Raw genomic sequence first — 26,230 nt, forward strand, 5'->3', positions numbered from 1 at the left:
CAGTCAGTGTCCTTAACCTCTGAGCCATCTCTCCAGCCTGAGTGCTGGGATTAAAGGCGTGTGCTACCATGCCTGGCACTTTTTCTTTTAAAGACAATGTCACCCATGCTATTCTCAAACTGGAGATCCTCCTGCCTCAGCCTCTCAAGTACCAGGATTATGGTTATGTACACCCACCTGAGTTCATCGGCTGCCTGCCACCTGCCACCCCTGCGTGTTAGTTGTAAGAACCCAGAGAGGCACGCCGTCCTTCTCAAGGATCACTGGGGCCTCCTTCCCAGAGCCTGCCTCTGCCTCCAGACACTGGCAAGCCCGTAGCCTGTGAAGCCCTGCAGTTTCTGGGGATGAGGTTCTCAAGATGGGGAGGGAAAGCTGACAGCTGTGGCTGCAGGGGTGAGGTGTGTGGGGTAACAGTGGCAGCCACGGGGGTGCTGATGTGGGTAAACAATGCTGCAAGGCTTTGGTGCAGTCACAGATGGACTTTGGTTTATGGAACATACTCAGTATGTGTGGGGGTGTATGTGTGTGGGGCTGTGCACATGCATGCAGGTGCCTGCAGAGGCCAGACTGCCCAGCACTTGAGTTGCGGGGGACCGTGAGCCTCCCTGTTGTGAGTGCTGGGAGCTGAACTCTGGTCCTCTGGAAGAGCAGCAAGTGATTTGACTACTGAGCGCCTATTTACCGTCTTAGGCCTGCACACAACTGGGTATGTATGTGGTTAAAATAAGACGCATCACGGGGAAGAGCGTGTGAGTAGAGAAACGCATGACCCAAGCTGTCCATCAAAACAGGGACACACCCCTCCTCCTCTGCCCTTAGCAACCAGCTCTCCCTTCCCAGATGGCATAAAGGAAGGCCTGGCACAAAAGCCTGGCGCCCTTGGGCACTCTAACGCATGCAGCCCGCAGCTTGCTGGCAGCCTGTTTGACCTGCACCTCAACTACTTTTGCTTCTGAATAAACTGGCTTTGCCGCTTTCCCACCGGGTGTGCTTTTTCCAGTTCTCTGAACATGAAGCCAAGAACTGGAGAGACCTGGTCCAGATAGCAACCCCAGTAATGCAAGGAAGGAGGGTTCGTGTCCCACACCAGGCTGTTGTGGACGCTTAGCGTCCTGCTCCCCCCTCACCTTGGGGTTGGCTTCCAGGTAATTGTAGAGCACGTTGATGGAAATGGTGAGGTCCCCGTTGTTGAAGGGGTAGGACCGGTTCCAGCCCTGGGCGCCGAACTTACGCCTCTCGGCAACTACGGCGTGGAAGTAGCACAAGGCAAAAAGGATGCACTTGAACTCGATCTCCTTGGTGCACATCTCCAGGGTGTCCTGTCAGGCAGACGAGAGGGAGCCAAGAGAGATGGTTCTACAGCGCGGTCTCTGCCAGCAGGGCTGGGGCTAAAGCCATCCGCTGACCTGTTCTCACAGCAGCCACAGGGGCGCCATCTGAAGACCCAGGGCAGGCACTGCAGGGTTATTTCCCCAGGAAATCTACACAACTGTGTTCCTAGTTTATGTGTCTCCTATGTGATACACACACACACACACACACACACACACACACACACACACACACACACACACACACGTTTGTTGTTGTTGTTTTTTTTCACTCTGGGCCTTGCTACGTAGCTTGGGCTCAGCTGGAACTCACAATCCTATCTCAGACTTGTGGGTGCTGAGGTTACAGGCTCACATACCCCTCCTTCAGCTATATTTAAATTTATTGTGAATGAGTGCGGCATGGTGTGTGTGCAGGTCTGAGTCAGTTCTCTGCATCCTGTATGCTTACATGCAGTTTTGGGGGATTGAACTCAGGTTATCAGGACGGGTGGTAAAGCACCCAGACTTGCTGAGCCATCTCACTGGCCTTCCAATATAGGTTTTTTTTGTTTTTGTTTTTGTTTTTCAAGACAGGGTTTCTCTGTGTAACAGAGACCTGGCTGTCCTGGGCTCGCTTTGTAGACCAAGCTAGCCTGGAACTCACAGGGATCCACCTGCCTCCGCCACCCGAGTGCTGGGATTACAGGCATGCACTACTGTACCCGGCCCAATATAGTTTTTAACAACTATTTTAGTGTACGCCTGTTTATTAAAAAGAAGCTGGCTACGCACTCACACTGGCCTGCATCTATAGTACCAGCTGGCAGGCTGCAGTGGCTGGAGGTGAAAGCCCCCGCCCCGCCTATGGTGCCCTACCCGTCTGTCACCCATGGACTTCTGCAAGAGTACGAATGAAACACAAAGGCTTTGGTTGTGCACAGCCTGCACTGTTCACCACTACCCTGTGCACTGAGGAGGGTAGACCGGACCATCGCCCTGAGTGTGTCCCATGTCCAGGGAGTGCTCGCACACTCCTCGCCAGATCGTCATCTGCCAGGCTAGGTCATAGGCTGCCCATCAGCTGTCCCTGTGCCTGCCATGTGATCTGTGCCTTTAGCTCTATGTGACAGTCACACTTTGATGGTGCTGTGCCCTTTAGAAGCCGGTTGGGAGTGGTTTGTGGTGGACTCACGGGCCATGTGTCAGATGAGTATGCAAGTTCCAGAAGACACTCAGTTGGTGTCCTTCCTGTCTGGGTAGATGTGTGGGGAGGATGCAGAGGACCAGAGCCTCAGGCTGGCGCTGCAGCCCGGAGAAGCAGTGTGTGCTACCAGAAGATTATGGCGGAGGCTGCTGAGGGGACCAAGGTGCTCGGGCCCCACAGGAGCAGTGGCCATGGGAGATGACGTGGTGGGAGGGCAGCAAAGCTGACTTAGGATTGAGAGGCTGGGTCAGAGGAAGCTATGGGTGGGGTCAAGGGTCAGGGGTCAGGAAGTACTGTGACCCAGGATGGGACAGGGCCTCCGGAGCCACAGGGATGATGGGTACCTCTGCCAACTAGCAGGGCCCTGGGGCTGGTCAGAGGCCATGCTGTATCTGTGGCTTTGGTGGTCAGTGACGTCTGCCCAGACTTCAAAGACGTACTTTAATGCGACACATGACTGTGCTGGTGTGGTATGGATGAGTAACCGGCATGGGGAAACCTTTGGAACTCAGAGGTAAGTCGTAAGTTCACTGGGCCTGTGTTTCTAGGCCTTGCATTCACCTGGCCGTGGGGGACCATCCAGTCTCATCCTCCCTACCTGAGTGAAAAGGTCCAGGGCCTTGTGCAGGTTGGCGTACATGCCCGTGGGTGGCTCATTGGTGATTTTGATGGCGTTTTCCAGGATGCCCTGGGGGATGATGTGCGCCTCGGGGGTGGGGGCTGGCTCCGCGCTGATGAACACCCGGTAGTCCTCATGGCTGCCCGAACTGTAGCGTTCCACCTTCTTGTCCAGGGTGCTCAGCCATCTTGCCACCAGGTGAATGTTCTGTAACGAGGAGCCTTGCCTCAGGCCCGGATGGACCCTGCTGCCTCCACCTGGTGAGGCGGGGATGGGGGTGTGGGGGGCCTACCCACCGTGTTCATGCTGAGGAAGGGTGGAGGTGTGGTACCCCAGCAAGGCGAGGCTCTGTCCTATCCCCAGTGACATGGCCATGGTGGCAGATGAGCCCTCACCTGCAGAATGACCCAGTGTCCTTTCTCGGCTGCCACGTCCAGCGCATTCTCGGCCACCACCTCTTGTCCTTGCCCCAGGGACACATTATGGAGTTTCCCATTGTCTATGGTAAATCCCAGTTTTTTCCCTAAAGAGGGGAATAACAGGAAAAGCACAGGGTGATTCAGAACCGTGGTCCAGGCACTGCGTTCCACAGCCGGGAACACCACATGCCTCCCATCTTGTTTACCGCAGGGGAAACACACATCCCGTAACATGACCATGCTTCAGCCATCTGGAAAGGTGTGACCCGGGGACATTCGGGAAGCTGGCCATACTGTGCAGCTGTCTCTCTGGTACAGCCATCACCGCCCCAGGATATCTTGTGACCTTGAACAGTGGCTCCCTCTCCACCCCCCTTGCCTGACAACTGCTGTCTGCTTTCCAACTCTGGGGACCAGCCTGTCACAGGCGGTCCATGTGAATGGGATTACACACTCTGACACCTTCACCGCCGGCTTCTTGCATGAGCTCTGTGCTTTCACATTTCACCCAGGAAGTAGCATGGGCTTAGTTGATGGAGTAACAGCCCATAGCTACACTGCTGTGTGTGTGTGTGTATGTGTGTGTGTGTGTGTATGTATCTGTGTGTGCGTGTGTATGTGTATATATATGTGTATATATGTGTGTATGTGTATATGTGTGTGTATGTGTATGTGTGTGTGTATATGTGTATATATGTGTGTGTGTGTGTGCATTTGTGGTGGGCAGTTTTGATTGCCAGCACCACTGGGTATAGATTCACCATGGAAACTCCCTCTAGATTCACCTACAAAGGTGTTTCAAAAAAAGAGGGAAGGCTTGAATGTGAGTTGTACACAGTCCCTGTGTCCTGAGGTCCAAGGCTGAACAACAAAGACAGTGGTTCTCAACCTGTGGGTCATGACCCCTTGAGGGAGGAAACAACCTTTTCACCAGAGTCACCTAAGATCACTGTGAAACACAGATATCTATATTATGATTCATAACAGTAGCAAAATTACAGTTACGAAGTAGCAATAAAAACAATGTTATGGCTGGGGGTCACCACAACATGAGAAACTGTATTAAAGGGGGGCAGCATTAGGAAGGTTGAGAACCACCAGACAAAGAGAACTGGGCTGAACACCTGACTGCGGATGCAGCGTGACAGCCGCCTCAGGCTCCTGCCACTGCCTTCCCTGTGCAACAGACTGAACCCTCAGACGGTACCCAGATAAACTGAGATAAACCCTTCAGGTTTTGTTTTGTTTTGTCCCAGCTGTGCTAAAAGTAGCCCCGTCAGGGCTGTTTCCAGTGTTTGGTTATTGGGAGAGAACATGTGGGAAGGCATCACACCATGACCAAAGGCATCTTGGGGACAAAAGGGTTTATTTGGCTCATGTGTCCCAATCACAGGCCATCATGAAGGGAAGTTAGGCCAGGAACCTGGAGGCAGGAACTGAGGCAGAGGCAGAGGCCACGCAGGGGTGCTGCTCACTGGCTTGCCCAGTCTGCTTTCTTACAGTGTGCAGGACTTAGGAGCCCAGCTTAGGAGCCAGCTTAGGGAGGGACTGCCACAGTGGGCTGCACCTCCCATATCGATCACCGACCATGAAAATGCCACAAGGGCTCGCTCGTCCACAGGCCAATCTCGTGGGAACACTTTATCAATTGGGGCTCCTACTTCCCAGATGACTTTAGCTTGTGTCAAGGTGACATAGAACTAGCCAGCACAAAGGCTTGTTGGTGACCCCACCTTCTTAGCCTTTAGGGACAGGCGCTGTCTCAGACCGGAAGGTGCCGTAGCGACTCTGGGTATAGAGTGACACCCGCTGCCCTCCACCCCTCCACTCCTTGTTCCTACTGGCAGGCTTGTCTCTACCCCACCACCCCTTGCTAGTTTCTGGGTTTGATTGCGCTGTGCCCATGGCAGTCTGGGGCCCCTCTCTGTGGTCCCACAGGGGCCCGTCTCTGTTGCTCTGCTTACCCAGGGCCTCCACGTCTTTGAGGGGGTCCACCCCGGGGGACAAGATGAAGAAGATCGGTGTGGATGGGCTGCTCTCCTCGTAGGACTTGGAGAACTCCACGCTCCGGCCTTCTACAAACTTACTGCCCATCTTCTCTTCCACAAAATTCCTGAGGGGACATGCTCTGTGGGACCACAGGCAGCCAGCCGGGCCCTGCTCGCGACGAGGGCTAGGGGTATGTGGGTGGCTTTGGCCTAGGTGGGTAGGCCATTCTGGGTGGACATCCTCTGATGAAACCGAGGGGAAGGGAAGTGGCATCTTGTCTTTTAATTTTTTAATTAGTTAATTAGCTAATGACCCTTCCTGCCTCCGATTTCCGAGCGCTGGGATTGCAGGTTCCCATGTGTCAGCACAGCGAACCCAGAGCTTTGCACATGCTAGGCAAGCACTCTAGCAACCTAGCCACGTCCCCACCTTCCCTCCTTTACCCGCCCAACAGTATGCTCCTCCAATCCCAGAGGCCCAGGGATTGGTGCAAAATGCCTCCTGGGTCCAGGTGCGATGCTGAGGGGAGGAGCAAGTTCTGCCCAGAAGGCCACTTTAGAGCTGCTGGACTCCATCTTTCTGACCCAGCCCCAGAGTTCCAGGTCCCTCGGGTGGGCCTCTCATGGGGTCCAGCGTTTGGGGTGACCTTTGTGTTTTGGTGTCTGCGCGTTTCCCTTCATCATAGGCGGCTAATGGTGTGCGTCTCCCAAGCCGATGAGATGCTACCGCCCAGTGCCAGCTTTGAAACGCAGGACTGGGGCTGTCGTCCTGGTCTTGACCCCGGACACAGCTGAGAGGTGATCTGAAGGCCTAGTGGGGTAGCTGAGGGGCGGGGGGGGGGGCTTTAAGGGTCTTACCGCCCATCTGAGATGGTCAGGCACCTTTGCTTGTCCAGTATCCCTCCCTCCCTATCTCAGAACCACCGTCCTCTCGCTCCCCCAGCTCAGCCAGATTGACACTTATTCTGTCACTGTCCCTTCCTTCCCTACCAATCCTGGCCTTGTCCTTTGCATCTGAGGAGAACAAAACAAACAAGGTCCTCCTATAGTGCGTGGAAGGGCCCATCTGTGTCAGAGGGGAGTTCTGCGGGGATGTGAGTGGTTCTGATGAAACCTGGCTGTATCCTGGCTGCGGCTGCGTGCAAAGAAAGAGAAGGCAGAAGCCGGCCCATCCCCTCTGAGCCGGGCCTGGGTCCTCTCTGCCGGGTCCCTCCCTTCCTTTGCCCACTCCTGACCTGAGAGGGCTCAGGTCTTTTTTTTTTTTTTTTTTTAAGTTTTTTTTTTTCAAGACAGGGTTTCTCTGTGTAGCCTTGGCTGTCCTGGACCCGCTTTGTAGACCAGGCTGGCCTCGAACTCACAGTGATCCGCCTGCCTCTGCCTGGAATTAAAGGCGTGCGCCACCAGGCCTGGCAAGGGCTCAGGTCTTAAAGTTGCAACTTAGGATGGGGGCTGAGAATGAGGTTCGGCCAACAAAGTGCTTGCCAAGCACGTACAAAGCCTGGGGTTCAACCCTCAGCGCTGCATAAAGCTGGGTCTGCACACCCATAAGCCTAGCACTGTGGAGCCAGAGGCTGGTCGATCAGCAGTTCAAAGTTCTTGGCTACATAGTGAGTTCGAGTTTAGGGTCAGTCAGGACTACTTGAGACCACATCTACAGCATACTTATCTCCCAAGGTGTGGGTACCTCACTCAATGGCTGTACCAACTAAGGGGGCCTTACTCAGCTCTGCCCTCTATAGACTGAGGTAGGCAGCCCAGGCTGGGGGCTGAGGACTGCTCACTTGACAGCGTAGGTCATGCGGTCTGGCCTCATGCAGCGCACCATGCACAGCTTCTGCAGCGCCGTCTTGTTCTTCCATTCCTTGGGGAAGATCTCCTTCTCCGGTGCTTCCGACTCCACTAGTTTTTTCCACCGCTTGGCGGAGCCCTCGATGTCACTGTCCAGGTTTTTGAACTCATCCATCTCCGACAGGGCCTAAGGTAGACGTGGCAGTCAGTGCAGTGACCACTCGCGCAGTCAGTTGGTCGCTTTACCCAGACGGCCCTTTGTGGGCCCTGGGGAGAGCTGTCCGGAAGATGGGCACTCTAGGGAGGGTGACAGGGTGACCTGTCACTAAGATCACAGCTGTCCTTCCTGTCAACTGCAGGCCAAACATCTGTGGGGCATGTGGCCTGGGGACTCACATTAGTCCCTCTCTCTCCAAGGGGTGTGTTGTCAGGGCAGTCTTGCCTGAGGCCGCTGCATTCCTCAGGCCAGTTTGTATTGCAACTTGAAACCTGGGAGCTGAGGTATCTTAGCAACGAATCTGGGAAACTGAGGCATCAGCGGACTCAGAACAGGGCAAGGCAGAGGGGTGGCCTGGGACAGGCTGCAGGTCCCTGTGGATGCGACTCTCCTCTGGGCTCAGCAGATCAGCGGAGACACTCAGCACAGGCGCAGGGCTGCCTGTGAGCTGCAGCCGTCCTGGCCCCCACCCTCCCTCTCCTGGGGGCGCAGGTATCCTCAGCGTTGGCTGGAGGGGCCTTGGTACTAAGTGTGAGGACTTACCTTGATCCCGCCCCAGCTCTGGTGTTGCAGGAAGTCCACGGGCGACACCACGCCTGCCTTGAAGGGGAACCGCAGGAGAAAGTCCAGCTCAATGGGATTCAACTCCTTCTTCATGGATAGGACCTGGGGGCCACGGCGGGCGTGGGGGACGAGTGCTTTTTGGTTTTGTGTTTTGCAGTCAGGGGTTAAGCACACAAAGTACACGTTTTAACCACACTAGAGCTCATAACCCAGCGGCAGTAGTACACTCACACAAGGGTATGCAGCCACAATTTAGTTCTAGAACATTCCTACCAACCTAAGAGGAAAGCCCCTATCTGCTGAAAAAGTCCCAGGCTATGCCCACATGTGTTGTAGGTGGCTGTGAAATGTCTCCCGTGAGCGGCCTGCATTGGAATCTTTGTGTGTTGGGGCTGGGGGCTGGGGAGGTGTCTGGGGTTGTGTGTGTGGGTGGGTGTGTGGGGCTGAGACAGGGTCCCGCTTTGTAGCTGTGGCTGACCTGGAGCTCATATAGATCAGGCTAGCCTTGAACTCACGGAGCTCTGTCTGCTCCTGGCTCCTGAGTGCTGGGATTACAGTGGCACACCATCATGACTGGCCTATACTGGCATCATGATCGCGGACCAGCAGTCTCTGGGAAGTAGGGCCGGGTGGGTGGCAGGCAACCAAGTCACAGAGGCAGCTCAAAGGTTGTGCCGTTGCTTGGGAAAATAGTTCCTCATGAGGGCAATCCACCCTGTCCTGTTTTCTCAAGCCAGGAAGAAGGCTGTCACCAGATGCCACACCTAGATCTCTGTCTTCCCAGAATCAGGACACATATGATGTGAGTAGTGCTTTCAAGAGGGACAGAGGCCATTGTCCCTCTGTCCACGTGTCCCTTCTTCTTTCCTTCTTCCCTCCCTCCCTCCCTCCCTCCTTCACTTCCTTCTTTCCTTCCTTCCTCCTTCACTTCCTTCTTTCCTTCCTTCCTCCTTCACTTCCTTCTTTCCTTCCTTCCTCCTTCACTTCCTTCTTTCCTTCCTTCCTCCTTCACTTCCTCCCTCCCTCCCTTCCTAAAAGCTGATGTTGACTCCCTTGGCTCAGTGTCGCTCCTGCCTCGGCCTCCTGAGCACCTGGTCTCTGCGCTCTTGCCAAATAAATGCCTTGCAGATACAGGCTGCTCAGCCAACTGAACAGCATATAAACCTTTCAGTAATTCGCCCGAAATCCCAGGCACACATGTGCAAATGTCCTCCCAGGCTACATAGCGATGCTGAGTTGCTGTGTATTCCTCAGACCTGGATAGGGGTCTGGAGAACCAGCCTGGGGATCCCCAGCGCGGCCTGAGAACGAAGGCAGTGCGCTACCTGGAAGGTGACTTGAGCCAAGAAGATGAGCTTATCCCTCTCAAAGAGCCCGCGGGCCGTGTACATGTACACAGAGTAGGTGATCTCGTCTGTCAGGTTTATCACGCGCTGCTTCACCTCGTCCGCAGGCGCCGTTTTCTGGATGGCCTTCTCAAACACCACGTTGAAGGCCTGGGGAGTGGGCTGGTGTGAACGTGGGGGTGGGGGTGGGGGTGGGGGCGGGGCCGCGGGGCTCTGCAGCCACAGCTGCGGCCACCGGCAGCTTCCGGTTAATACCGCCTGAGGCTGCGGGAAAGGTAGGGTGAGACCCCCCCCCCCCCCCAGCTCCACGGTGGCAGGCTTCTCCACCGCTCGCTCTCAGGTTCCGGATTCTCCCGCGTGTCCCCTGACCTGGGCCATCCCGTTAGCCCAGATGGCTGGCCTTGCTCCCGGGCCCGCCCTGACCTTGAGCGAGAACTGGTAGATGGGGTTGATCTTGTTGAGGTCGTTCAGGATGAAGTATAGCAGGGAAGCCCGTTCCGCAGCCGGGCGGTAGTTCTCTCGCGCCTCGTTGATCTTGGATTCTGTGATTTTTGCCTCTTTGACCTCGAGACAGACAAAAGGGGCCTTGGAGGGGACTAGCAGGAAGACAAGCCACTCGTAAGAGGGCCCAAGTCTGCCCCCGCCTTTCTTTCTTTCTTTTTTTCTTTCTTTCTTTCTTCTTCTTTTTTTTTTTTTTTTTTTTTTTTTTGGTTTTTCTAGACAGGGTTTCTCTGTGTAGCCTTGGCTGTCCTGGATTCGCTTTGTAGACCAGGCTGGCCTCGAACTCACAGCGATCTGCCTGCCTCTGCCTCCTGAGTGCTGGGATTACAGGCGTGCGCCACTGCCCCAGCCTTTCATTCCTCTAGAGTGCCCTAGAAGGAACTTCACATCCGAAACCAGTGCCCCTCTAGCTTTCACCTTACTCTCTTTGGGCCTCTCCCCTGCCTAGGGAATGGCGCCACCCACAGTGGTTGGGTCTTCCCGCATCTGGGATGGCTGAGAGGTTAAGAGCACTGGCTGCTCTTCCAAAGGTCCTGAGTTCAATTCCCAGCACCCACATGGAGGCTCATGACCATCTATACTGAGATCTGGTGCCCTCTTCTGGCGTGCAGGTGTACATGCAGGTGAAACATTGTATACATAATAAATAAATCTTAAAAAAAACAAAACAACAACAACAACAACAACAACAACAAAAAACCTGAGCCTGGTCTGTAAAGTGAGTCCAGGACAGCCAAAGCTACACAGAGAAACCCTGTCTCAAAACTGTCCCCCAGCCTGGCCTACCTAATTCCTCATTAGGACGTTGTTAAAAGTCACAGCAAACTGTCACAGGCTCCCAGGTGTACTCGTACAGCGGGCTGCTGAGCCTTCTGTGTGCTGTGGCAGCCAACAGGGGCAGGCCTACCTTCTCCTCAATCTCATTGGCTGTGTGCTTGGTGGTCTCCAGGTTTTCCACCAAGGCGGTGTCCCCCAGGAAGTTCCCCGACGCGGCCGACAGCCGGGCCAGTAGAGAATCTTCCAGTTCCTTCAGCACAATCTTGAACTCATTCTGAGATTTGGTGAGGTTTGCCTACAGGAGCAGCAGGGTACCCGGGAAGCCGGGCAACATCAGCCGGTGCCTGGTCTCACCGCTGCTGCCAGGTGGAGCAGAACGGAGTCCCAGCCCCCCAGCAGGAGAGACGACGCCTAGGACGGAGGTGGAGGGTGCCCCTGGAAGTGCCAGCCTCCAGTCCAGGCTGTCAAGGCCTCTTGCTGTGGAGACTGACAGCCACGTGTGTGGCTGAGGCAGAGCCGCGGAAGTGGCTGGCACACAGTTGGCCATGTATACCCTTCTTTGTGTGTGCGTGTGTGTGTGTGGTGTTCATGCTTGCAGTCATGCGTGTGCGCAGTGCATGTTTGAAGGCCAGAGAATCAGACTTGGTTCATGTTGTTTTTGAAGACGGGGTTCTCTTACTGGGATCTGGGGCTCACCCATGGGGCTGTTCTGCCTAGCCAGTGAGTCCCAGAGGACTTTCTGTCTCCACTTCACCGGCCCTAGGATTGTAAGTACATGACAGCCTTTTCTGGGTTCTGGGAGCGGGTATGTGTGTCAAACTCAGGGCTTCGAGCTTATGCTGTTTTGTTTTGTTTTTTGAGACAGGGTCTCTCCATATAGCCTTGGCTGTCCTGGACTCGGCTTTGTAGACCTGTAGGCTGGCCTTGAACTCACAGTGATCCGCCTGCCTCTGCCTCCTAAGTGCTGGGATTAAAGGTGTGCGCCACCATGCCCGGCTGAGTGTATGCTGTTTAAACATGTCACTGTGTGAGCTAAGTCCCCAGCCGAGACCCCTACGTTTTCTTTATGATGGCATGAAGCCGTGCTGGGGGCCCTCTTTGATCTCTAGGGCTATGTGAGGGCGCTGAGCCTCTGGTGTAAGTGCGTCAGCTGCTGGCTTAGAACTGAGTTTGGGCAGGACTGGTGGCATTGGCTGAGGCCTCAGGGGCTTGGGGACACGTGGGGCCCCCTGTGGCCATGTGAGGCCCACATGCCCCCCACTTAGCCCATTTCTGATGTCTGTCGGAGGCAGTCACCTTGAGCTGTTCGAGATCTGGGCGCTCTTTGGCCACCACGGCGGCCAGGAGCTGGTCCTCGAGCCCGTCCCTGGTGACCAGGAAGTTGATCAGCGTGCACTGCGCCTGCATCTCGGGTTTGTAGTGGGGGTTGAAGTACTTTGTGTGAAGTATCAGGCGGAAACTGGGGTGGTATTCCACCTCCTTGTCACCAATCTTAATGAACCTGGCGGGAAAGGGACAGAGGCAAGGCAAAGCTTAGCCAAAGGGCCCGTGCACCCTGGCTTGGTGGTCCACCAGCGTCTCCCTGACACTCCTTGGCTGACGGAGAGCACTGTGGGGGAGGGGGAGGCAAGCGTCCTTTTCTCTGGTGGCTACTTTGTCTGCCCAGGGCTGTTCATGCAGCTGCCTGCAGCCTATGCTTAACAGAGCGCTGGGGTGGAGGCACTGCCAGATCTGCCCCTCTTCTCTCCTGGTTGAGCTCACTTCTTACCCCCCTCCTCCGCCCCCACCCCCGCCCGGGTATCAGCACTTATGTCAGGGCCTCATCAGAGTACGTGATATGAAGGTGATGCCATCACTCCTGTCCTGGGCTTCTGCGCGCACTCCCCAGCACCGACAGGTGCCTCATATCAGCTCTAAAAGTTGATTTGCTTTCTTTGTATTATTAAAAACATCTGAATGTGGCAGGCCCTACTTAACGGAAGGTTACTCAGCCTGGAAAGGAATGTAACGTTGACAGATGCTGGAATGTGGATGATCCTCGGCAGTGGAAAGAGTCAGACCAAAAACAAAACAAAACAAAAAACAATGCATACTTCTCGGTTAATATCCAGAGTGGGCAAAGCCACAGGGACAGAAAGATGCTTAAGTCGGTGTGGGGCTTCCTTGTGAGATGCTTAAAACACGGAATGAGACAGAGGTGAGAGTTACACAGTGGGTAAATGTGCTAACTGCCATTGAAATGCCCACTTTACTATGATAATATTCCTCAGAATTAAAAATAGGGGCCAACGAGATGGCTCCGTGGGGATGCTGCAAAGGTTGGCACCCTGAATTCAATCCCTGGGATTCACATGGTGGGAGGAGACAGCCGACGCCCATAAGTTGGCCTTTGACCTACATATCCTGCGGCATGCACATGTGAAGAAAATACATGCGTGCAAAAATATTTTGAAAATTACTCCTGAGGAGTGTCAGCAGCTAACGACTACTTGGGAAAAGACGGTTACTTTCTTCAATAGTGTGGTCACTGGTCAGTTGCCCGTGCTCCGGCTAATAGTCCCACACCCATGCTATGCAAGCAACCCTCATTAAACTCAGTGAGCCATTATGACAAAGGATGTAAGGTGGGGCTGGAGAGATGGCTCAGCAGTTAAGAGCACTTGCTGCTCCTCCAGAGGATCCGGGTTCAGTTCCCAGCACCCACATGGTGGCTCACAACTGCCTATAACTTCCGTTCCCGGGGACCTGACACCCTCTTTTGGCCTTTACAGGCACTAGGCACACACATGGTACACAGACATGCACGTTGGCAAAACATCCATCTATAGATAGGTAGATTGGTAGGTAAGTAGATAGGTAGGTAGGTAGGTATGTATGTAGGTAGGTAGGTAGGTATGTATGTAGGTAGGTAGGTAGGTGGGTAGGTAGGTAGCTGGGTAGGTAGGTGGGTAGGTAGGTGGGTAGGTAGGTAGGTAGGTAGGTAGGTGGGTAGGTAGGTGGGTGGGTAGGTAGGTAGGTAGGTGGGTGGGTAGGTAGGTGGGTAGGTGGGTGGGTAGGTAGGTAGATAGGTAGGTGGGTAGGTAGGTGGGTAGGCAGGTGGGTAGGTGGGTAGGTGGGTAGGTGGGTAGGTGGGTAGGTAGGTAGGTAGGTGGGTAGGTAGGTAGGTGGGTAGGTAGGTGGGTAGGTAGGTGGGTAGGTGGGTAGGTAGGTAGGTGGGTAGGTGGGTAGGTGGGTAGGTGGGTAGGTAGATAGGTAGGTGGGTAGGTGGGTAGGTAGGTAGGTAGGTAGGTGGGTAGGTGGGTAGGTAGGTAGGTAGGTAGGTGGGTAGGTGGGTAGGTGGGTAGGTGGGTAGGTAGGTAGGTGGGTAGGTAGGTAGGTAGGTAGGTGGGTGGGTAGGTAGGTAGGTAGGTAGGTAGGTAGGTAGGTGGGTAGGTAGGTAGGTAGGTAGGTAGGTGGGTAGGTAGGTGGGTAGGTAGGTGGGTAGGTAGGTGGGTAGGTAGGTAGGTAGGTAGGTGGGTAGGTAGATGGAGTAGAGGGGGAACATGTTGGGAAGAAAAGACTGTCCAGAGGAGTGGCTGTGGTACAAGATGGGGTAAAAGGGGAAATATGAGTTGTGAAGGAGTTGTTTGTTTTAACGGACTGTAACTATTTTTCAAATTTTCTCAAATGTGTATGAAAAGAGGAAGAGGCCCTACTGAGGACCTTACACACCAGCTGGCCTCTCCTCCCTGAGCTGGCATTGGCCTTCCCAATCTCCTGGAGCACTAGGTCCCTTCAGACTTTAGTGAAAGGAGGCCCTTTCCTGTGCTCCACCCCCATCACTGTGCTCCACAGCCCCACCCCCACTGCCACCCTCCCTACCCCCCCCCCCCCCGTGGCTGGGTGGGGGATGGGTGTGACAGCTTACTTCCCCTTCTTGATTGTGTTCCTGCCCAGCAATGGGTCTAGCACAGGGTCTACGGTCTCGCCAATGTTTTCGATGAGTAAGATGTCGCCCTCTGAGATGGCCTGCTCAATGATGTCCAGATAGCTGGGGACAGAACAGAGACAGAGCATGGCTTGGGGGGCTATAGGAAGCAACGCCTGTCCCAAGAGGCAGCCCTGCTTCCTCCCTGCCCTGCTTCCTCCCTGCCCCGCACCCCCCCCCGCCCAGGAAGGAGGTGTCTAAGGAGGTCACCAGAGAGTCAAGACCAATTCCTCCTTCCTCAACATCTGTGGACTTACAGGTTGGGGGTTGGGACCTTTGGGTGAGAGCCTGGGGATGGCAGTGGGAGGTAAAAGTGGGAGGGGCCTCCAGGCTGCAGAGCCAAACATTCTCCTTGCTCTGTGTGGGCCTGTCCTAGGGTACCAGGGAGCTGCCTGGCAGCCACTGTCACCCTGGTGCTCATGGCTCTTGTTTCTCTTGTAGGGGTGGAGTGTGAACCACACAGGAGGTGACAGAAGCCCAGCCTAGAGCCTCCTGCTGAGATAACAACGCCCCAGAGGACACAAAGAGCCTAGGTCTAGTTCCCCAGTGCAGTGGAGACTGGAGAAAAGAGGCTGATCTTATTGACTCTCTGCTGCTGGGCCAGCATTCGGGTTTGCAGATCCACTTATCAGCTCAGGGCTCAAGATGTGTGCCAGGGCGCAACCTGCGCATGCACATGATCTGGTGCACACACAGGACCCATGCACACACAGGACCAGTGCACACACAGGACCTGGTGCACACATAGGACCCATGTACACACAGGACCTGGTGCACACAGAGGACCCATGCACACACATGACCTGGTGCACACACATGACCCATGCACACACAGGACCTGGTGCACACACAGGACCTGGTGCACACACATGACCCATGCACACACAGGACCTGGTGCACACACAGGACCTGGTGCACACACAGGACCTGGTGCACACACAGGACCAGTGCACACACAGGACCTGGTGCACACACAGGACCTGGTGCACACACAGGACCCGGTGCACACACAGGCCCCGGGTGGTCCTGCCCCCTCCCTGCCCCTGCCCGGCACCAGCCGCACCTCTTCTGCCCCAGACGGATGGCCTTCAGTTCGCTGCCGTATTTGTTTTTGATCCACTTGATGCCTTGAAGCTGGGCGTCCACGATCAGCGGCCAGCGCTCTGTGTTGCATAAGATGGTGGCGTTCTCAGTGGACATACGGTCGCTGGGCAGACCCTGGTTGTTCCAGGAGGCCACGTCTGCATCATCCGTCAGCAGAGTCAAGGGATCCAGGCCCTCTGTGATGGGGATCGGGACCTGAGAGGGAGGGAGGGAGCTGTTCGTTCGTCCTCTGTGTGTGCGTGTGCACGTGTGCCCTTGCTCTGCAGGAGACACTTTTCTGAGTGAGCTCACTTTTTCACCGACACCGCTCACTTTGTTTCCATGCCCTCAAGCTGGTACTGGGCTGCATAATTTGAAGAGCGGGCTAGCGGAGGAGGCAGCCCTCACGCTGCTTGTAGAAGCAGCTTTGTGACATGCCACAAATGATGTCAGTCCCAGCAAATGAGGCTGACTGAGCCCCGGTGAGGGTGCGGTGTGGTTATGTCTGGCCTGCGATGAGCCCCTCAGTCTCCCTGAGTCATAACCACCACTGTACGTCTTACCTTTAGCTGATTTATATAAGGGATCCAGAATTTTTCCATCAGCTCATTCCGGTACTTCTTGGTGAAGTAACCCACGTAGGAGACGAAGGCAGAGATGAGCAGGACGTCCCCACACAGGGTGATCCCCTGGCTCTTGAAGTTCTCCACCGACTCAGCCCAGCGCACGTTTTCTGAAGCCAGTCCTCCCACAAGCCTGGGGGAGTGCAAGGAACAGGGGGCACGGTGCCTGAGAGCAGGCTGGTGTGCCAGACTAAGCAGCCTGCCAGCCAGCAGACAAACTGTCCAGTGGACATGTAAGGACACAAGGTGACACGGCAGCCTATACAACTTCACCAATGCTTGCTTGACTCGGTGGCTCTGCAGTAGCCAAGCTTTGGAAGAAATTCATCGAAAAAAAACCCAAAAAACCCAGCGCCTTTAGGTGACACTTGGGAATGCTGCACCTGCCCCCACACCCTGCCCAGGCCATCTGTGCCTGTATCGGTACCACGGTCCTCCACTGGCATACTGGGCCAGCAGGCAGTGGAGTCTGATTGAGAAAATGGCTGCTATAGGACTATGCAGCATCCAGAGGGGGTGGTCACTAGCCTCATAGGAGTGGGGACTCAAGCCTGTGTGTGGTACTCCCTGGGCAACCAGCTGCAAGACTGGGACTTTGTCCTAACTGGTACCCTGCGGATCTGAAAGCGCTGCCCCTGGGGAAATACTGTGTGTAGGTGCCACGCCCAGCGGCCTTGCTTCCCAATGGCTCAGAGGCTGTTCTGATTTTCTTAACTGATGAGGTCACCTCCCTCAGACAGGTGATGGGGTTGAATCTGCACCACTGGCTAAGGTGGCTGAGACCTTCCCAGAGCTTCTGAACCGTGCTGACCACTGCCTAATTGATGGCTGCCGGCCCCCGGGTTGAGAGAAAATAAGAAAGCAGGTGCTCAGAGAATGGATTCTGCCTCTGAAACCCCAGAGCTGGCATGCCACCATGGAGGCTGTGAACCCTGTGTGGTGACTAAAGACCTGCTAGTGGCCTGTACGGGCCAGGTGTTGTGGGGACACCCCTGTAATCCCAGCAGAGCTGTGGCAGTATCAGTGGTAAGGTGCCTAGCACACACAAGGCCACGGGTTCACTGCCCAGCACTGCATAAATCATGTAGGTGGCACATGCCTGTAGCATTAGCATTTGAGGAGCAGAGGCAGGGGGATCAGAAGTTCAAGGTCATCCTCTGATACACACAAGTTTGAGGCTAGCCTGGGCCAGCTGAGACACTGTCTTAACAGCAGCAGAGCTGTGCTGGGTTTCCAGAGCAACAAGAGGACTTGATGGATGGGATGATGATTTCAATACTGGGCATAGAATCCGTTCCCTTCACATGGCTGGCTTCCCCTTCCAGTGGGGCTGCCTGAGTGTGCAAAGCACAGATATGACCAGCACTGCCCTGCAACCCAAATCCATGCGGTGCACGTCAAATGTGAGCGTGCACAGACTACAAGTGAGCTGTGGCCCACAGAGCGTTGCCGTGAGAGTGGCTTGTAGTAAGGCAGACAGAGCAGAGCGGCGCCGCCTGGAAGACAGTGCCTACGCCACACACCATCAGGCGTCATAGGGAGGGAGTGAAATCCTGAGTGAATGTGTGTTGTTAACTGTGGGCCAAGGGGGTGACCTCAGCCCCACAGGAGTGGCAAAGCCTTCCCGGGTGAGGCTCAGGGTGATGGCAAAGCTGAAAGTGTACAGTTGTGCAGAGTTTGCCCGCCCAGGCTTTCTGTGCCCCTCCCCTCACAGTTACAGCCTGGAGACTAATTCTACTGAGGTGGATTTTGGTGCTTGCGGGAGGCCTAGACATCGTTCTCCAAGGACACTGGGACATGTGCCGCCCAAGAGCTGGTGACTCTGGACAGTGTTCTGGGCAGGCCTGGGTGACTGGGAATTCTGTCGCCTTCTAAGAGCCGTGTCCCTTTTGGGGTCTGGGAGACAGGAGGTGTGGCCACAGCGAGGGGTCCAGCTACCTGTTAGCTAGTGAGATCACCCTGTTGGTTGCATCGGCCTCCTGCTGGCACTTGATTTTCTCAGCTGTTGCTTTTTCAAATGCTGAGGTGAGGTTGCTCAGGTTGGCATTCAGCTCCTGAAAAAAAAAATCAAGTTATACAGGGGATGTTCCCAGCATCCTCCACCCCACAGGCCCCTGGCATGCTCTACGGTGCTGTCTCTCTCATGTCATTTAACAACCCAGGACCGTGCCAATGAGTTTTAAGCAGACGCACTGACTGTCGGGGTCGGGGTGGGGTGGAGAGGGTGGTGTCTCACAGGGCCTTGGGCTGGCTAGCGCTTACCGCAATCTTGTTTTTGATCCGGGACAGTTTATCCTGTGCCTCAGCCAGCTCCGCGTTGGCCTCCTCCAGGGCCTGCCTCTTGGGGGCCACGTCGCAGTAGACCTCATAGAAGCGCACAATGTTGATACACCAGGAGCACAGGCCCGCGGCAGCTGTGGACTTGGAGCGGATGAACTCAGGGTCAAAGGTGGGGTTGCCTTGGTAGGGCCTGGGAGGAGGAAACCACGGGTGCTGAGCAGTCTGGGATGGGCCACAAGCCCTGGTCCCCACTCTCCGTTCCCCGTGGTTAGCTTTGCATCCCAGGCTACCCTAGTCATGGTTACAGCAGCAGCACCGGGGAAATACTAACATTTCTTCTTTCTTTTTAATCTTTGTGCACGCTCTTGTGTACCTGTGTGTGTGTGTGTACAGGTCAGAGGTCAACCTCAGGAGTTGTGCCTCAGCCACCATCCATCTTGTTTTTACAGCCCCGAGTTCCTCCAGCAGCTAGGCCGGCTCCTCGGTGACCCTGAGGGCGGGGCATCCTCCTGTCCGCACCTCCCCAGGGGATGACAAGCACATGCCACCACACCTGGTCTTTTGCTCAGGTCCATTTCAAACTCAGTCTGCATGTTTGTGCAGCAAGGACTTCACCTATGAGTTAACACCCATACGGCTAATCTTTACGGGGAGCACTTTGATGGTTACAAAAAGGAAGAATGGGACACAAACATTTGGCCACTGTGGTTGGGGACACGGATCAGTAGACAAAAAAAGCCAGACAACCGGGTTCGATCTCCAAGACCCCATGTGAGACTCAGATGTGGTGGCCGGCACCTATAATGCCTGAACTCCCGTCATGAGATGGGAGGCAGAGACAGGAGAGTCTCCAGGGTCGCGGGTCAGCTGACCTGGAGGGTGCAGAGCAAACGGAAACGAGAGAGAGACCTGCTTCACAAGCTGAGAGGAAGGAATTGACTTCCAAAGTTATCCTCTGACCTCCACGCCTGTGCTGTGCTGTGCCAGAAAACCCACATGCTCCCCCTCTGCCACACGCAAATGAATGCACGTAAAAAAAATGGCCTCTCCAACAGAATTTGGGGTAAATCTTTCTCCTTTGTTCCTAGAGCCTTGTACAGCTGATCTCGTTCCTACTTGGCAATGACATCATTTATAGGCAAGAAGACCGAGGTCAGGCACCTGTCCTAACACTAGAAAAGAGTGGTGGGACAGGACACATTCACGGAGCGTTCTCACGGGAGCCTGTGCAACAGGCTTCCTGTAGCCTTGGCCAGAGTCTGGCCAAACAAGAAGTCTGGGAAGGAGGAAACAGAGGGATCCAGGGCAATACTCATACGGCCATCCAGGAGGGGCCACGTGAGTTCTGTTTCGCAGCAAATGAGACCATGGACTGGGTGTGGTGGGGCATGCCTTTTAGCCCCAGCACTTGGGAGGCAGAGGCAGATGGATCTCAGTTCAAAGCCAGCCTGGTCTACAGAGGGAGTTCCAGGACAGCCATGTGAACGCAAGGCATGGCAGCGTGGCCCTCAGTGTCTAAAGTGCTAACACTGGGGGAGTGGGGCGCTGAGGCAGGTGGATCTCTGGAGCTCACTGCCCAGCTCCTCTTTCAGAATCCATGAGCTCCAGGTGCATTGAGAGACCCTGTCTCAAAAGTTAGGCAGCAAGCAATTGAGAAAAACATACAATGCTCATCTCTGGTCTCCATAGGGTCATCTGTTTGGAATGTGGCTCCCAGCTTGTGACACTGTTTTAGGAGAGAGTAGAAACTCAAGGACTGTGGCCTCACTGCATTGTGGATCTCTGGGACCAGGCCTGGAAGTGATTTCTATTTCTGGTGTTATTTCCTCTCTGCTGCCACAGTGTGGCCAGCCTCAAGCTCCTCCCATCACAGACTGAGCTGCTCCGGACCTGTGCCCTCCCTGCTAGAGGACTGTCTCCTCTGAACTGTGAGCCAGAACAAACCTTTTCCCCTTACATTGCTCCCTACTGATATTAAAAATAGCTGACATAGTACATTTTTTAGTGCTATTTCAGCTAGGGAACATATTAGAAAGAGAGCTGGAAAGAAAGACAATAAAACAGCTTAGTGACTGAGTGCTTCCCTAGCATGTGCCAGGCCCTGGGTCCCAGCCCAGCACCCCTATCCATCCACCTGCATGCGTACCCACCTACCCACCCACCCACTGGTCCATGCTAACCAAACACTGAGAGTGGCACACCTACCGCAGCCCTGCCTGCCTCTGGGATTAAAGGTGTGAACTACCATGCCCAGCTTTAAAATGTTATTACATATGCGCATGTTTTTGTGCGTGTGCCCACGGTGCTGGGGACAGAGGACAGGCTGTGGGACCCACTTCTCTCCTTCCACCGTACCGTATGAGTCCTGGAGACTGAACTCAGGCTGTGGGGCTCGGTGGCAAGCACCTTTACCTACGGAGCCACCTCTCTGCCTGCGCCTTAAGTAATTCCATATTGATCAAATATCACTTGAGCTGTCTCCTCTGTAAACAGGGGCTGGAGAAACTGAGGTCACAGTGTGGCCTTCTTCTTCAGCCAGGGATAACTGGCACCAGAGGGTACGAGACAAGGACACATGGCCTGGGGTGCTCGCACAATGTGAATGTCAGTGGGGTTCCCAAGAGGCCCGAACAGTGGGGTCGCACAACAGCAGAACCCCAGTGAGCCCTCAAGGTGTGGTGAGCCGACCTGCCTGTATGTGAACTTGTGCCTGTACGCCCTGGGGTGGTGTTCGTGTGGTGTGTGTGTGTGTGTGTGTGTGTGGCCAGCTGCTCTGCCACAGACAGACCTCTGGGCAGGGCTGGCCTCTCCTTGGTCCTGTGGGCCTAGGTTGTCTTCCCCCCCTCCCCCCGCCCCTGCCCCTGCCTGCTATATGTGGGAGAAACTGTGGTCTGAATGTGCAGGTGCAGGTCTTTCCACCTGCCCCAGCTCCCTTCCTGTGGGAGAGACAGAGGTCACAGGGCTCTGGGGATTGAGACTGCCCTTTTCCTTGGCTTTCCCGTCATGGCTCCAGGGCGCAGGTGCAGGCAAGCCCTGCCCTACCGCTTACTTGAAGGCCTTGAGACAGGCTTCGGGGATGTGTTCCTTGTCGAACCTCTTGAGCGAGTCTAGGAACGTGTCCACCTTGCCCATCATGATCTTGGCAGCCTTCCAGCTCTTGTCCTTGGGGATCTTGCCCCCTGGGGCCGTCAGGATCATGACAGCAGCTGTGACATTGACCACAGCGTCTGGCGGGGACCCGAAGGACTTCAGCTCAGTCAGGTTGTTCTACAGGGACAAGCGCACGGTGTCATTACTGACCTCACTTGGCCATCCTAGCCCCCCTTTCTTTCCACTTCCTGTGTCACCTTGTTCAGAGTATCCAGGGCCTCTTGTGCGGCCAACAGTGCTGGCTCAGCCTTGGCAAGGTCTGTTTCACAGGCTTTTTGTTTCTCAGTGACATTCTAGAAGGATGACAAACAGGAAAAGTTCAGTGTAGGCCTGTCCAAACATCCACCCATCAACCCACCCACCCACCCATCCACCCACCCACCCACCCATCCATCCACCCACCCACCCATCCATCCACCCACCCATCCACCCACCCATCCACCTACCCACCCACCCATCCACCCACCCATCCACCCACCCATCCATCCACCCACCCACCCACCCACCCATCCACCCACCCATCCACCCACCCATCCATCCACCCACCCACCCATCCATCCATCCACCCATCCATCCACCCACCCATCCATCCACCCACCCACCCATCCACCCATCCATCCATCCATCCACCCACCCACCCATCCATCCACCCACCCACCCATCCACCCATCCATCCATCCATCCACCCATCCATCCACCCGACCACCCCCCCACCCATCTACCCAACTGTCTACCCGACCACCCTTCTGAGAAGGGCAAGCAGGGGATGAGGAAAATGAGGTGAATTCTCCTCCCAGCCACAGCCAAAGTCCAGAGCTTCTGAGCTCCTGACACCAGACACAAAGTATCTTTGGTTTTTTTTGGATGCTCTAGTCACTGGTGTTGCTCAGATGAGACCAACCATCTGCTGAGGGATGCTCAGCTGGGACTGGGTCCCTCTACCAGCTCCGGCCCCCAGAGCTGAAGGGAACTCCACCCCTTCCTCCCTCTCCCTCTTCACTTTGAGATCATGTTGTGCTTGTGTGACGCTTTCAAAACAAGATATTTCAGAACACGACACCCATTCCTCTCATTCACACCAGTGCACACTCATTCATGGGGGCACGCCAGTGCTCACTAACTCTCTCATGGAGGCACACCAGTGCACACTAACTCACTCACAGGGGCACACCAGTGCTCACTCACTCACTCATGGGGCACACCAGTGCTCACTCACTCACTCATGGGGCACACCAGTGCTCACTCACTCACTCATGGGGCACACAACCGCTACTGCTCATTCACTTATGCATGCAAGTGTTAATTTATGCTCATGAGCACTCACACACTCACCCACTGACTCACCCACTCACTCACGTGGGAACGTGAGCATTCATTCACTCATGCGGCACTCCTTTGCTTGGTTGCAAAGGACTCTTAAGCCTTCTGACAAAGTTCAGAGGTCAGAGTGACGGTATTTCTGTACAGGAGCAGCAGCTGGGTGACCAGAAAGTTGGGAGTTGTCCCCAGGCCCTAAGTGTGTTGCTGGGCCCCGGGGGAAGAACAGAGGATGGTCTTTTCTCCCTGAGGATCATTTAGGGACATCCATGGGGCAGAAGGGGACATAGAAGGCAAAGATCAGCGGTGGTGATGCGGTGACCCTTAGCTTCTCCCTGAAGCATCTCACATGGGGGGCCCATTCATGGATGGAGACGGAGAGCTGGGGGGGGGGTAAGTGCCAAGACATTACCCCTTGCATGCTGTCACCAAGGAACGGTCATAAGGTCTTTGTTTGGCCTTGGGTCCTATGGCGCCTGCTAGTTAAAGACCCTGGGGAAGCTATGGTCCACCCTGGCCTCAGCTTCCCTATCTACTTCACAGGCTTTTGGGTCTGCAGGCTAAAAACAGAGCAGGGACTCAGCTCTGGCCATCCAAGCATGGGCCTTCTTCCCACTCAGCACACGGTGGGAACTTCTCAGGCCCTGGGGTCCAGTGAAGAAACTGTGTGCCTAGAGTATGAAGGACCACTTGCCAAACGGGCACCAGTGCCACCTCCAAACAGTGGGACTTAATTTATCCACTGTCCAGATATGGGTTTGAGGCTATCCCCCTGAGCCAATTGTCTCTACCTGGCAATTTGACCCTCACACACTGACAGAAACCAGTACTCCATTTAGATGCGAAAGGAAGCCGGGCCTGGGGACACAGGACTATAATCTCCCCTACTTGGGAGGCCGAGGTGGGAGGGTTGCAAGTTCAAGGCCAGCATGGGCAACTTGGTAAGATCCTGCCTCAGGATGCAAAGTCCTAAGAGGGCTGGAGATGTGACTTCATGGCACAGGACCTCCTAGTTAGCAGGTGTGAGGTACCAGCCTCAATCTCTAGTTCCACCAAAACCATGATAACACAAAGATGACGACGGAGCAGGTGAGGTGTTGCCGTATGGCAGGGCCGGGCTGGATTGGGTGTTGCCAGCTCCTGGATACTGCAATGGAGGGGCTCTCCCATGAGGAGCTTGGCTGGCTGTGGGCATTCTCTAAGGAGAGCCGTCTTAGAATCCGGCCCGCACCAGGGCGGGGCCTTCTCTCCCAGGGTTCCCTGGGCTGGGAGGTTTGTCCTTGTCTTAGGACCCACCTTGTTGATGACCTCAACCTTGACCTCCTCCTCATCCGCGATGGCCTTCTCCTTGCTGACCTTCTCGGTCTCCACGCCCACCACCTGGATCAACTTGTCCGCGTTCTCATTCTTCTGTTTCAGCTCGGCCTCCTGAACCGCCAGCTTGGCCTTCAGGTCGTCCACCTAGGGAGGGAGGAGCCAGGAGACTGCAGCAGCCTGCTGAGGACGACAGCCTTGGTGGCTCCCAATTCCCAGCGACTCTTTTTTTTTTTTTTTTTAAAGATTTATTTATTTATTATATATACAGGGTTCTGCCTGCATGTATGCCTGCACACCAGAAGAGGGCATGAGATCACATTATAGATGGTTGTGAGCCACCATGTGGTTGCTGGGAATTGAACTCAGGACCTTTGGAGGAGCAGTCAGTGCTCTTAACAGCTGAGCCATCTCTCCAGCCCCATCCCAGGGACTCTTTCTGGAGTCTTTTTAGTATGTCAAAGGAAATCTTACCTTGAGCAACAAGTGTACGCAGGAACCCTCATATCTAAGACCCCTGGTGTGCTGGGAGTCACGGTGACCACATTTAAAAATGTCAACTGAACTGGGGGTGGGGGGGGGCAATGCACAAGTGTGTGATCCTAGCACCTGGGAGGCAGAGGCAGGAAGACTGCCAACATTTCAAGGCTAGCCTGGTCTACACAGTGAGTTCCAAGCCAGACAGGACTACAAAGTGGGACCCCATTAATAAAAATTGTCAATTGAGAAATTGCTAAAGGTCTATGGGTAGGGGTGGGGTAAGGAGTTTGAGGTCCTGCAGGTTGGTAGCAGCTGGGACTCCTGGGAGCTGCTGAGAGGCCCATCTTGATCTAACCTAGGGAGGGAGGGGGCGGCTGGGAATCATGGGACGGGGCTGTGGAGGTGCAGTCACTGGACACCACACAGAGGGTGTTTAAAGCCAGGCGGAAACCTTGAAAATCAACGCGGCGCAAAAGAAAGGCGCGTAAGACGCCTGTGCGCGGGCACCCATGAACGGCTTCCCTGGGCACAAGGCATGATGGCACCGACCGCGTGTAAACTGTCACCGCGTGCAAGCGCCCACTGTGATGCTGATGCCATCAAAGAACTTCTCATCTGTTGCTTTGATGGTGCACACCCATTCTCTGGAGTCAGGCTTGTCCCACTGCGTGGGATGCTCAGCCGCCCCACGTGCGACTGCACCCCAAGTATGGAGGCCCAGCTACGGTGAGAAGGCTCTACAGCAGCGGCCCGGGGCCCCGGGGCTCCGGGGCTCCCACCTGAGAGGCTGTGCTCTGCAGCTTCATGAGGCCGTTCTCTAGCCGCTCGATTTTGGCCACCAGCTCCATCCTCTTCTTGGCCAGCAGGCTCTGGTACAGCTTTATCTGCTCCAGGAAGGTCTTGGGCGTGGTATAGTTGTAGCGCCTCTCCGTCGCCAGGTACACCTTGGACATCTCGTTGACAGTGGTGTGCACGTAGGACATGAAGAGACTGATGGAGGTTTTTACCTCGGGCTGCAAGCCGGGATAGAAGGGGGATGGGCTGGGCGGGTCATCCCTGGGCCCCAAACGACACACTCACTCCTCCCAGGGCGCCATCCCCCACCATGGAGGGCCTAGGAGAAGAGGGGGCCGTTGCTGGCCCTGGAAGACTCACTCAGACCCTGGAGGAGCTGAACCAAGGCCTGTCCTGCCTCAAGTGTCAAGAGGTGAAGGAGAGGGGATGAGTTCGAGGTCAGAACCCATGTAGGAAACGTCCAGTGTGGCGGCACTTGCTTGTAA

At 55.1% G+C, this 26,230-nt stretch overlaps 1 protein-coding gene across 6 annotated transcripts in view; it reads right to left on the reverse strand.

The window, feature by feature from the left end:
* DNAH17 (dynein axonemal heavy chain 17) overlaps positions 1–26,230 on the reverse strand; it is a 119,418-nt gene that overhangs the window by 12,246 nt on the left and 80,942 nt on the right. For all 6 annotated transcript variants that reach the window (XM_084749025.1, XM_084749027.1, XM_084749029.1 and 3 more), the window contains 19 exons: positions 25,730–25,963; positions 24,453–24,617; positions 22,037–22,132; positions 21,739–21,956; positions 18,672–18,879; positions 18,348–18,463; positions 16,350–16,542; positions 15,767–16,002; positions 14,644–14,766; positions 12,033–12,237; positions 10,867–11,031; positions 9,882–10,022; positions 9,438–9,608; positions 8,092–8,214; positions 7,325–7,518; positions 5,520–5,668; positions 3,532–3,659; positions 3,116–3,343; positions 1,128–1,319 (listed from right to left, as the gene is read on the reverse strand). In XM_084749025.1, coding sequence (XP_084605151.1) covers positions 1,128–1,319; positions 3,116–3,343; positions 3,532–3,659; positions 5,520–5,668; positions 7,325–7,518; positions 8,092–8,214; positions 9,438–9,608; positions 9,882–10,022; positions 10,867–11,031; positions 12,033–12,237; positions 14,644–14,766; positions 15,767–16,002; positions 16,350–16,542; positions 18,348–18,463; positions 18,672–18,879; positions 21,739–21,956; positions 22,037–22,132; positions 24,453–24,617; positions 25,730–25,963 — 3,285 coding nt within the window. The remainder of the gene's footprint in view (positions 1–1,127; positions 1,320–3,115; positions 3,344–3,531; positions 3,660–5,519; positions 5,669–7,324; positions 7,519–8,091; positions 8,215–9,437; positions 9,609–9,881; positions 10,023–10,866; positions 11,032–12,032; positions 12,238–14,643; positions 14,767–15,766; positions 16,003–16,349; positions 16,543–18,347; positions 18,464–18,671; positions 18,880–21,738; positions 21,957–22,036; positions 22,133–24,452; positions 24,618–25,729; positions 25,964–26,230) is intronic.

Source organism: Acomys minous (genome assembly GCF_964271855.1).
Source record: "Acomys minous genome assembly, chromosome: 12".
NCBI classification, from domain to species: Eukaryota; Metazoa; Chordata; class Mammalia; order Rodentia; family Muridae; genus Acomys; species Acomys minous.